Source organism: Castanea sativa, chromosome 12 (genome assembly GCF_040712315.1).
Source record: "Castanea sativa cultivar Marrone di Chiusa Pesio chromosome 12, ASM4071231v1".
In the NCBI taxonomy this organism is placed as follows: Eukaryota; Viridiplantae; Streptophyta; class Magnoliopsida; order Fagales; family Fagaceae; genus Castanea; species Castanea sativa.
In genome coordinates this window covers 18,805,545-18,818,322 of record NC_134024.1, presented here as the reverse complement: position 1 = coordinate 18,818,322, position 12,778 = coordinate 18,805,545, and the positions used below count along the sequence as shown (strand labels likewise).

At 36.4% G+C, this 12,778-nt stretch overlaps 2 protein-coding genes across 2 annotated transcripts; one reads left to right on the top strand and one right to left on the bottom strand.

The window, feature by feature from the left end:
• Nucleotides 1-3,572: 3,572 nt before the first annotated feature.
• Nucleotides 3,573-5,300, bottom strand: LOC142619383 (cytochrome P450 89A2-like). The gene has a single exon (XM_075792471.1). The coding sequence runs from the start codon at nucleotides 5,241-5,243 to the stop codon at nucleotides 3,675-3,677; it is 1,569 nt and encodes a 522-aa protein (XP_075648586.1). The 5' UTR covers nucleotides 5,244-5,300; the 3' UTR covers nucleotides 3,573-3,674.
• A 5,371-nt stretch (nucleotides 5,301-10,671) lies between these two features.
• LOC142620302 (uncharacterized) lies at nucleotides 10,672-11,148 on the top strand. Its single transcript, XM_075793693.1, has one exon. It carries the CDS (start codon nucleotides 10,672-10,674, stop codon nucleotides 11,146-11,148), a length of 477 nt encoding a protein of 158 aa, XP_075649808.1.
• The last annotated feature ends 1,630 nt before the right edge of the window (nucleotides 11,149-12,778 follow it).

The following is a 12,778-nucleotide window of genomic DNA, read 5'->3' as shown; positions in this document are numbered from 1 at the left end:
TAAAATTTAAATTTTGTTCAAAGTATGAAACTCATACTGACAATGCTTTTAATCTTATTAATAAATATCTTAACTTCATTAAATAAGAAGATAGTTCTAAGAAAATAGGTGGACAACTCTCTGATAATTTGTTGCCAACAATAATTGCTAATTGTCACAAAGTCTTGACGAATGGTAGTTACCCTGACAATATTGATGTCTTTCTTGTTGACTTGCATAATGACAAAAACTTTAGTGAAAAGAATATCTTCACCAAAGAATGTCCTACGAATACTACAATTCAAAAAAGAATCCTTAGCACTAGACTTTTGACCAAGTCTTTAGAATGGATCAAGTATGTCTGGAACAAGTCTTCTCCCTACCCCAATATTTCCAACAATGATCATTGTCATTCTAAAGCTTATTATCCTACACAACTAAGATATATTACTATTATACTCTGGCTTTTGAAACATATTTTTCAAAAGGATTTTACTGATAATATTTACTCTCATTTTCCTAAAAAATATTCTATAGTTAAACTATTAACTATGGCCAACTGGCTTAACATCTTCTCCCTTACTTGGCAGGAGAAAGTAAGATTTAATACTACCACTACTAAGTGGAATATTATGACTTCTTCGGCAGGGAAGAGGAACAAGGGGAAAGCACCTGCACAGGACTTTCCTCAAGAAAAAAGGTTCCCAGTGGGACATCCTTTTGTAATGCATGAAGGCGCATCTTCTGGAGTAAAATCCAGTAATGCAACATCCCTTCAGGAATTTGTCCCGGTAGAGGTGACATATTCCAGTGGTGATATCATATTAATCTTACAAGAAGTATTGAACAGAGAATTGCAATTCCATAATGGAGTCTATAGTCTTTCCATAAAATCACTTTCTATAGTGATTTCCACGATGGCGTACATGAAGTTTTTGTTGTGTTCCACAACGTGGAGGATGCCTATTTACTCGTTGAGGGTACCTTTGTGCTTGCACAAGACTATTCCCTATGCGCCTTGGCTGTGTTCTAATATCAAAATTTGTTTGATAATTACCACCTTCATCACTTTCATTATCTGATGACACCTCAATATCTTCTGCATCTTCCCCACTATCCTCATTTGAGGCATCTTCCTCAGAGTCTGTTACAGATGCCTCTTCCTCAGAGTTCAGAGCACATGCCCATGTATTTGGTGGTGTGCAAAAATCACCAACATGAAGGGATGGTTGGGAAGGTTGTTCATAGCTAAACTGGCTATCTTGGCCATAATTCTATTGCCCAGAATAGTATGGAGGTGGCGATGGATGATAAGAGGGAGGTGTTGAACTAGGCTGGGGATAGTGGTCATAGCTAAGCAAACCCTCTAATCCTTGTCCTATGGAAGTGGATAATCCAATCTGTTGATATAATGACATACAATACTCGTTGATATTAATTGGATTATACTCATTGAAGGTGGTAGGCTCATTATGGGCAGATGTGGATGGCCCAGCTTGGGTAGAGGTGGATGGTCCAGCTTGCTACCACATAAAAGGAAAAAAAAGGAAAAAAAAAATTATTAGTGCAGCTTGGGTAGACGTGGATGGTCTAGCTACATCATTTCTGCGTTGTCTACCCTGTCTTCCTTGGTGCCTCTATCGTCGCCCAAAGTGTGTCACCCTCTCAGTAGGGACGGAGGAAATATCTGCTTCCATCGATAACTTCACTCGAGTAAGGCCCTCTACTATTGCCGGAAGGACTTGTTGTGCAGTCAGGTCAGCCCTCCCTTAGTTTGCAACAGCCGAAGTTAACATATCATTAATTTCCGTTTGCTGTCACATAAAAGGGAAAAAAAATTATTAGTGCAGTATTATTGAAAAAGCAAACATAATAATTTGTTATCAATATTAGTGTAGTATTGAAAATGCTAAAATAATAACCTGGTACATATGGGCAGCCGCCTCTGGTGTCGTAAATAAGTGACCATGTTGGTAGTACCATGTTGTGTAGTCCACACCTACATGAAAATTGTCATCCCCAACTATATTTTGAGCTCGCTCGTTCCAAAGTCAATAGTAATGTGCATGATGCGTACACCAATCAACACCAGACTTTCCTGTCAACTTTACACAATGCACAGATTTATCAAAATTGTCAGTAGGCCACTTTGGACATCTTTGCAACCATCCAAATTGTTGCATGACTCTCTCTGGATGGTAATACTCAACAATTTGGAAGCATAGCAATAGCGTTGTTGTAAGCCATATATGTTTTTCTGCAAGACACCATGGATGCAAATAATTATCGTACGATGTCCAAACAACCTGCAATTCCAATTACAATAACTATGTTATAATCAATCAAGACAATAATATAACTAGTAAATTAACCATTGATGCATTGTGACAAGATATATTACCTAATCCTTATTATGTGTGTCGTGATTAGAATGGTACGCATGTAGAACATGCATTGGTGTGTGAGTATACGTTCTCTTCGTATCCCACCTATACACAATTAATGATTGTCACTGATTTAGGGTTTGGAAGTATCAAGGATAAACACTACAGTATACTATATTGTATAGAAATAGAAAGTAAATATTATACCTGCAACCGCATGGGTCGTCACCATTTAAATTTATTGGAATTATTGGAATTGGGGTCAGATATGGAAGATGCTCCCATGCCCATAATTGTAATATGAAACAGGACCTACAACCTCCGTGCTTTTTTTAATAGAAGCAGTACACAGCTCTTTATAAAGGAAAGCAAGTGTCCTAAGTACGTCCACAACATTTTTATTTTTACAATATTTTTACAACAAATCATAGGTGGTTAGCTGTTGCTGGTTTAAATTTGAACCTAACGCCAAATCATTGCTGGTTTAATTTTTACAACAAATCATTGCTGGTTTAAGCCCAATCAATTAATTTTACCAAAAACAAATAACTCGGCCCTTTACAAAATTTTAAACAAAATAAGTTTCTTCTTACCTAGCAGTTAATGCACGCATCAAAGACACTAAAAAAAAAAAAAAAAAAAAAAATTTAAAACCTTCAACAAATACAGAAACAAAAAGATAATTGCATAGGTATCCATTTATTAGACATTGCTATAGACTATTTCGAAGTCTACAACAGTCTGCATGCATTATGGAGCATACATTATCAATTGAACGTGTGGTCTTCAGCGACACCAAAAAATGGACTTAACAATTCAAATCCTTGGGGCCTTCAAAGTATACTTCATCGCTATGGTGAACTCACGTAGCATGTACATTGTCTAACCATACTTTTATTTTATTTTATTTTATTTTATTTAAAGATGTTTCAATTTATAACGTAAACTCCTAATAATTACTTACTTTCTTCTGTCATCAAACAAAGACACCGCCGGCACCAGTCCACCAGTTTAAGCAACAAACTCGCTTTACTTTTAGCCAATTTAAAAAGATGACTCAACTTAGACGTATCCCGCTCATCAAATAATAAATAAATACTTTACTATTTCTGCATTCAACGATTTCGTTTGATGTACTAGTTACCAAACTAGTGCGTATATAAAATGCCATAGAAACATTTTTGTAAATACATGTTATATAAAAAAAAATTTATTAAATACAGCTGTAGACATTATTTCAAATAACACTATCATAGTGTTATAATTAAAAAAAATAAAAAAAAAACCTTTCTTAGTCATAGAGCTAACCATTTAAAGCCTTGGAGATAAGTGGGCCTTGAGAGGATTCTTCATCACCATAGTGAATTCCTGCTTCTCTGACAAATCAATCTCATCACCATCAACAGCTTTCCACTCAAAATTACAAACCAAATTGGCCACAAAATACTCCAAATGCAGTATTGCCAAACCAGAAGCAGGACACATCCTCCTCCCCGCACCAAATGGCATCATCTTAATCTCTCTGCTTCCAGTTATATCAAACGCTTCTCCTCCACCATCATCACCACTCAAGAATCTCTCAGGCTTAAACTCCATAGGATCTTCCCAAACCCTAGAGTCCCACCCCATTTCTGCCACCATGAAATTCAAAGTAGCATTCTTTGGTACCAAATACCCATCCAAAACCACATCCTCAGTCACTGCATGTGGCAACACAAAATGCCCAGGTGGGTGTCTCCTTAAACCCTCCAAAACCACTGCTTTCAAATAAGGCATCTTGTTCAAATCCTCTTCTTTCACTTCCTTTTCTCCATCACCAACAACATCTTTAATCTCCACAAAAAGCCTCTCTTGGATTTGTGGGTATTTCACCAAATTCGCCATAATCCACTCCAATGCTGTGGATGTAGTATCTGTACCCCCGTTTAGAAACTCCGAGCACAAACTAACCATTTCCTCCTCTGAAAGCTTTCTCTTCTCCTCTGGTAACTCCAAGTCCAACAACGTATCCACATACGACACAACAAACTCATCATCACCATCATTATTTTTGTCTTCTTTCGCTTTGCTCTGTCTTTCTTGCTTCACTTTCCTCCTCCTAGCTTCTACCAAAGGCCTTAGTACAGCTTCTTGGTCTCTCCGAAGTTGAAACAACTCTTCCCAGCGCTTACGAAATACAATCCTTCCAACACTGGGCCAAAAATTGAGTATAGTAAACCGACCAAAGCTCAAAAGCAAGCGACGCTGAACCTCCTCGATTTTCTTAATCTGGGTTTCTCCGAGTTTGTCTCCGAAACACATAAGCACCAACAAACAAAACATGGAGTATTGGAAATCTCCTTTAACAACAATCTGTTTACCGGATTTAGACTGAGAATCAAGGCGGTTGAGGAGGATATCCAAAACCCACTTGCGCGCGTGGGAGTAGGATTTCACGCGTGAAGGGTGGAGAATCTCCGAACTGAGATTGCGACGAAAGAGTCGCCATGTGGGACCGTAATAAGCAGAGCTGATATTGTGTTGGTTACTAGAGACGACCGCGTTTGTTGGTAGAGGAGTTGGGCGGTCAGCAAAAACGGCACCGTTTTGGACGAGAGCTTTGTGAGCGAAAGAGCGGTTGGCAACGAAGATAGCCGGGCGAAAGCCTATGTAAATGGTGATGATGGGTCCGTACTTGGCATGGAGTTTGCGGATGATGTGTTCGAGTTCAGAGAAGGGTTTGCGGAGCCATAGGAAGTTGCCAATGATGGGAAAGGTGTAGGGTCCAGGAGGGAGCTTATTGTTTTCAGAAACTTTGTTGTTGGTGGTGATGAGGTTGAGGAGAGATTTGAGAAGGGCTGAGATGCAGAGAGAGATAACGATGATGAACCAGGTCTCCATGTTTGATTAGAGCGTGTGTGGCTTTTTAGTGTTTAAAGGAGCTAATAAATATAAAGGGTTAACCATTTCTTAAAAGGAATGAGGACAAAAGAGGAGCAAGCAAATTTGATTGTTGCGGACTAGCTTACTAGGTACTAGAAGTAGCCAGCAAGGACAATTATCTTTTTTGGGTTGTGTCCGTGAGGTGCCTTTAACGACACATTTTGAATAATTTGTTGTGTAGCTTTTCTTTCCTTTTCGACAATTTTTCAATTTTTGGTAATTTATTTTTATTTTTCTTAGTAATTTAATTTTTTTGACAATATTTTTTATCTTTTTAACTGAAACAAAAAAAAAAAAAAAAATCAGTATCGTACGGTGCTAGTTGACATTTCTCATCCTTTTTTAGAGAGAAAAAAATTGAAGAGGAAGACAATTATTGAGGGAGAAAAACTAAGTCCCGTTTTATAAACATATATTTTTACACATTTTTTATCCACATATATTATTAAAAAATACAAACTAATTACTAGAACAACAACGTCAAACGACCTCTCAAAATCTGGTTTTTTTTTTTTTTTTTAAACTGAAAACGGGAATTAAGCACAAGCTTGTTATAGGAAAGACTTTTTCACACACGGTCTAACAGCGATTTTTATAAACTGAAAAAGTGAGTCATTACACCGTATGTGAAACAGTGAAAAAAACACAGCCCATTATTGAATTAAAATATATATATATATATATATATATATATATGAAAGGAAGTTCAATTTTGTTATAAAAAGTTTACATATTTGCTAATAAAATGTGATTAGTAGGGTAAATGTCTTAATTGTTTTGGTTTTCTATTTAAAGCTAGACCCATTAAATTGTTTTGATTTTCTATTTTTGCCACCTTGGTCCCACGAAAAATGCCTTATACATAATGTTTTTATTAATAAATTTTACAGCTGTTAAGGTTTTTTTTTTTTTTTCTTTTTTTAAGAAGATCAACTGTTGAGTTTGTGGTGGACATAACTGAGAATAATGAAATCACGATTATTTCTTCATCACTCAAGCAATAATTATAAAATTTGTTGCGAAAAAAATTTATGTATGCAGTATTATTGTACTTTCCTCCTTTTTATTATTTGAAAAATTTTTAAGTAGTCTCGGAGTATAGTAAAATGGTACTATCTTTTCTCACATTCACGATGAACCCCACCATGAATTTAATAAGCAAACCCTACCATAAATGTGAGAGGAGGGAGCACCATTCTCCATGTTCCGGGAGTACATAAAAATAGGGACAGAAAAACTTATCCGTAGTCTATTTCAATATTCAAAATATTTGTCTTTCAATTCTCTCTCGCAAGTGTACTCCACCAAAGAAATGTACCCTACTTTTTTTTCTTTTTATTATTACTTTTTTGTGGTTTTAGCCAAAATGGTGTTGGAATTGCACTTAGGACTAAAATCACAACTTAAAGTACCTGCATTTCCAACTATATATATATATATATATATATATATATATATATATATATATATATATATATATATATATATTATTATTATTATTTTTTTTTTTTTTTTTTTTTTTTACTCCTCCCATTTTGGAGGATAATTAAGAAGTTAACTATTTGAGGAAGAAGACCATGAACTGAAGTCTAGATAAGACATCGGTCCTTACTGGCCAAAAGAAAGTCTAAATAATTAGCATAGAAATCTTTCTTAGCATAGAAATCTTTGTTGTCATGCAGTACGAAAAGGGGATTTTTTTTTTTTTTTTTCTTTGCTAAATATGCAGGATGGGATTCAAATTTTAAAGCGTTTGGTATCTTAAAACATTATTAGAGCATTCTCATTAACACTCTCAAATGCTATAAATGTTATTTTTTAGCATCTAAACCCCAAAATACCCTCTCCATCAAAACTGGTATATGCTATAAAATTTACAATCTTGCTACAGTGCACTCTCATTTTTAAGAGTGCACTGTAACTATATTGTAAAATAAAAAATGGTTTTTTATGCACCCAACGACTCTTTCTCATTTCTCATTCTCTTTCCTCTCTCACTTCTTTCATCTCTGTTATTTGTTCTCTATTCTCTATTCTCTCTTCTCTCTTCTCTCTTCGTGGTTCATGGTTTGTTGTGCTCGTCGCTGATCTATTTGTTCTCAGTCACTTGATCTCTCTACTCTTCGTTTGCAACATCGCTAGCACATCGCCGATTTCTCTACTCTCAATCACTCAATCTCTCTATGCTTTGGCCGCAAAGCCACTAGGTTGCCGCTGCTTCCGATTCGCCCTCCCACTCGCCCTTACCGGTTTAGATCTATGATTATCTCTCTCTAATGCCTTGGGTTCCGATTTGTAGGTTGTGGGTTTGTACAGGGGTTCTAATTTGGGCATATTTTGGTGGGTTTGGGATTTGGTTTTGGATGGGTATGGTTTGTGGTGGGCCGGTGGTGGTGGGTTTGCTTTTTTTTTTTTTTTTTTTCCTGCTGTGGTTGGTGGTGATGAGTGGATGTGGTGGTTGTGGGTGGATGTGGAGGTTTCTTTCTGCTGTGATTTTTTTTTTTGGTTAGTGGTGGTTGTGGTATGGGTGGTGGGTTTTGTGGTGATTGTTGGTAGTGTGGTGCCGGTGGTGCTGTGAGAAAGAGAGAGACAGAGGAGAGAGAGGAAAAATAAAAAATTATTGAAAAATAATAATAAAAAAAAACAATGTTTAAATGAAATGGTAAAAAAATAGAAGTTTTGATATAAGTTGTATTGTGAAGTGTTGTGTTATATGTTATAAAATTGGGTTTTGAGATGGTAAATGCTAAATTTTTTAAAAGTGTTGATGGGAATGCTCTTATAGACTTTATTTCAAAGTTGACGTTGACATTTTACCTTTGGAATGTGTAGAATATTCGTGCATCATGGAATACATATCCATTATCCAATTCGGGTGGAGCTTGTGTCTAGTGGCCAGTGCCACTAGACACGTTGCAATATAGACACGTGTCCATATTCTAGCGGGTCCAGTGGCCATTGGTCACTGGATATAAGTCGAACCCAATTCTTCATGCTTGCAAAATTTCAAAATAATTAAAGATTAATAATCATGTTATCAATCAATTTTTTAAATTCAAGTTTTTGTAATTTAAAATAATGTATAAAAGATGAGTTTATGAATCAAATGGTAAATAACATCCGATTAATATGAAAATTGGCATGATTGTTAAGAACATATAAAACATATAATTCAATAGTGTAATTTTCAAAATATGAATTTTTTAACAAGTTATTGGGTGGTGTAATATTGTTTAGAATTACACCAGGTGTAACTTAAACTCAATTCATATATATATACACACAAACACTAGCTTCATCACATGCGCTTTGCCATGCGATGAGGCTTTTAATTTTTTTGGTCCAATGTCATAATTTTCTCTTTTTTTAAAAAAAAATGGATAAGTTTGTTTTGAAAACATTGATTAGTAGAAGTGTGTCTTATTTTGTAAGCATTTTAAGTGGAATTGGAGATATATTTTTACTGGGTTGTACTCAAATTTTTTTCTTGTTAAACGTAAGGTTTAGGGGTATTTCTAAACTATATAAAAGTCTAGTCCGAAGAGGAGAACCTTCTTTTATATATATAGACTACCAATTGTAGGTGTAGGTGTGTCTTATTTTGTAAGCATTTTAAGTGGAATTTGAGATATATTTTTACTGTGTTGTACTCAAATTTTTTTCTTGTTAAACGTAAGGTTTAGGATTATTCTGAATCATATAAAAGTCCAATCTGAAAAGGAGAACCTTCTTATATATATATAGACTACCAATTGTAGGTGTAGTCTTCAGCTACAACATAAAATGGACCTGTTAACCATTGAAATCCTATGGGAGATGGATGGACCTTCAAAGGATATTCCATTGTGGTAAACTCCTGTGGCAAGCACATCTTCTAACCATACTTGATGGTGACAAATTAAAAGCTTAGCATGCCTAGCTAAATATGAGCCACACCAATACTCCGAAGAATATGGTAAAATAAAGTTTACTCAACAAATTAAATTAGACTTTACTCTTAGCCAAATCAGAAAGTTGAACAGCCTTATCCATTTCCCGCTCATCAAAATGAAGATCTTCAAATGACTGACAATGGTTTCCCCTTAACAATAACACCAAAATTATAAATACGGTACCATTCCAGCCATTTTGTTTGAAGTATATTCACTATATTCTACGGAGCATGGTTAGCAAAATATGGTACATCATTCGTGTACGACATTGTAAGTATGCAAACAGGTATACTACAGCATTATAAGGTTGAATTTATTCAACCATGTATTGGCTTTATTCCGTAACAAATTTGCTTGTAATTAAGTATTTAGAAACCATGTATTTAGGTGGGAATTATGTAAGGATTGTGTGTGAGAAAGTGTGAAGAATTGATCAAGAGTATGCATCAAAGAGGCAACTCGCAACTAGAGCTCGCGACTAGCCACCCGCCGGAATCAGACACACGTGAGGAGCATGCAAAAAGTTGAAGGGTCAGGACAGCTGGATCACTACAAGACAAAAAGTACAGTCTGACCATTCTGTTTTCTAGCGGCTAGAACTCGTGACTCATCCCAGTCGCAAGTGACTTGCCAGATCACCCTATTTTGCAAAAAATATGACTTTTCACATTCCTTCTCATGCCTTATTATAAATACCCTTATACCCATGAAATGCAGAGAGCTTCTAGAGAGAATTTTGAATGAGAAATCCTAGAGATAAACAAGATTGAGTCATCCAAAATCTTACACGTTTGATTCTCCAAATTCTTCTACTCTCATCCTCTCTATTGTCATACCCTTAAAAGGATCTTTAGCCAAATCCTTACCTCACCACATTCATAGTTGTTAGAAAGTTTTTGGTGCTTGAGAACTAGTTCAAGAGAGAACCAATTCATTTGTTTGATGCAATGGACTAATTGTGGGATCCAGTAAGCTAGAGAAGACAAGATTAGGTGTAATCCTGTTAAAGCAAGAAGCTTGGAGGGCTAAGGTGTATCGGGTAGATTAGGCTTAGAGGGTCTATTGCTATTCATATATCCCAACTGATTATCTAGTTAATCATTTTACTGCTTGGAGGGCAACGGAGAGGTTTTTTACAGAGTACTTTGGTTTTCTCTTCGATAACACGTGCCGGTGTTATCTTACGTTTTCTTCTCTCTATCCCTTACTCTTTGCTTTTAATTACTAGTGAGTTGTGATCAAAATATGGCTTAGAGTAGTTTGCACATTTGGGTATAGCTTATATTTATATTTCCGCACATATATTGTTTGAATATAAGCTTGTGAAGTAAAATTTGAATTTGGGGTCTAAACATTCAGAAGTATTTTATACACTAAGTGAACTTTCAATTGGTATCAGAGCGGGTACACTTTGACGGATTTTTACATCCTTAATGTGATCCTTGACTCCTAGGATGGATAGGTCCCAGTCCCTCAATGCACCTCATTTCTTTGATGGGAGTAATTATGCATTTTGGAAAGTGCGCATGCATGCATTTTTGTGCTCCATTGATAAGAGCGTGTGGGATGTTGTTGAGAATGGTTGGACTTGGCCGGAGGCTGCCAAATTTACTTGGGATAAGGCAGCTCTCACAGCGGCCAATGCTAATAGTAAAGCACTTAATTCTATAGTTTGTGGTGTCTCACCAGATGAATTTCACAGGATTTCTCATGTGTCGATTGCCAAGGAGACATGGCAAATTTTGGATACCACCTACGAAGGCACCAAGAAGGTGAAGGATACCAAGCTTCAAATACTTACCACTCGATTTGAAGAATTGAAGATGAGTGAAGATGAACCATTCGATTCATTCTATGGAAAGTTGAATGAAGTGGTAATTGGAAAATTGAACTTGGGCAAGAAGATGGAAAACTCCAAAGTAGTGAGATAGATCCTTAGATCATTGCCGAAGAGCTTTTGTGTCAAGGTGACCACTATTGAGGAGAGCAAGGATCTTGATGAGATAAAGGTCCAAGAACTTATCGGTTTCCTTTAAACATATGAGCTGTCTCTACCATCTTAATGGAAGAGCAAATCCCTTACTCTTAAGACAATTAATGAGAGAATTGAAGCTCAAGATTCCTCGGATGAGAACAAGGTTGAAAAAGAAGTGGCATACCTTGTAAAGAAATTTCACAAGTTCTTGAAATTCAAAAGGGATGGGAAGTCCTTTGAGAAAATAAAATTCTCCAATTTCAAGAAAGACAAGAAGGAATTCAAAAAGAAGGATTCTAAAAACTCTTCTCCTTCTTAAGCAATCACCTGCTATGAGTGCAAAGGGCATTCATGTGACGAAAGAATGCCCCGCCTATTTGTAGGCAAAGGCTAAAGTTTTTGCTACAACCATTAGTGATTCGGATAGCTCGAACTCCAATTCAGAAGGAAGCTGTGATGGGGAAAAAACTACTCTGCCTTCATGACCATTGCACTCATAGACTCTTCGGAAGATATAAGTAATCTAGTGGTAGAGCTTGGTGAGCACACTGTAGTGGAGTCTATGGGCGTTGGAGATGAATTTGATGATGATGAAGAAGAATGCATCTATGAAGGAACAAATAGATTGCAAGAATCCTACAATGCACTTCTTGAAAAGTGTGGAGAATATGCAAGAGTGGCTAAAGCATCCATTAGAAAGATGAAGAAAGCTGAACAGGATTACAAAAGCCTCCTCGTACAGTACAAAGAAACCAAGTGTGAAGTTGAAGGGTTGAATGGAGAGCTAATGAATGCCTACTGTAGGATAAAGTTTCTTGAGCTTGAGGTCATTCAAGCAAATGCCAAAGTGGAGTGTGTTGCTTCCAAGAAACTTGATGAAGTCCTTGCCTATCAAAAGCCATTTTCAGATAAAAGCGGCTTAGGGTGTACAAGAGAAAGTAGCCCAAGCTCTAAGGTGTCGAAGCAAATGAAGTTTGTTAAAGCCAAAGAACCATTGGTGACAACCCCTCTTGTTGAAAATGTAAAAGATGAAAAGAAGCCAATTGTGATGAATCAAAAGGTTTTGACAAAGGCTCCAAATCCAATTGTGGCAAAGCCTAAGGCAAAAGGAAAGCCTCTTCCTAAGGCACAAAGAAGTTCTCAAGCACAACACTATTGCCATCAATGTGGAATCCAAGGGCATACTAAACCGAATGGCTACAAGCTCCAAGCATTGAAGAATGCGGATCTTCAAAAGCCAAGAAGACAAGGAAAAGGCAATGGGAAGCCCAAACAACCAAAAGGGCAAGAAGAGAACCCATTATGAGCGATGTGATGAAGATGATTAACACCATCACCTCATGTTTGACCAACTTCACCTTAAAGTTTGAGAATCATGGCTCAAATACCTGATCCTTAAAGGATATCACCCCAAATGCACATGATGTGTGGGTGAAGAAGGGTAATCATGCATAAGCGTTATAACATGTCCATGCATTAATTCTTTCAATATAATGTGACGTTATTGATTGTGTGCTTATTTTTCCATTTTAGCATGCTTCTATTATTTTTTATGTTTAATAGCTTTGGTTGGTTTTTTTTTTTTT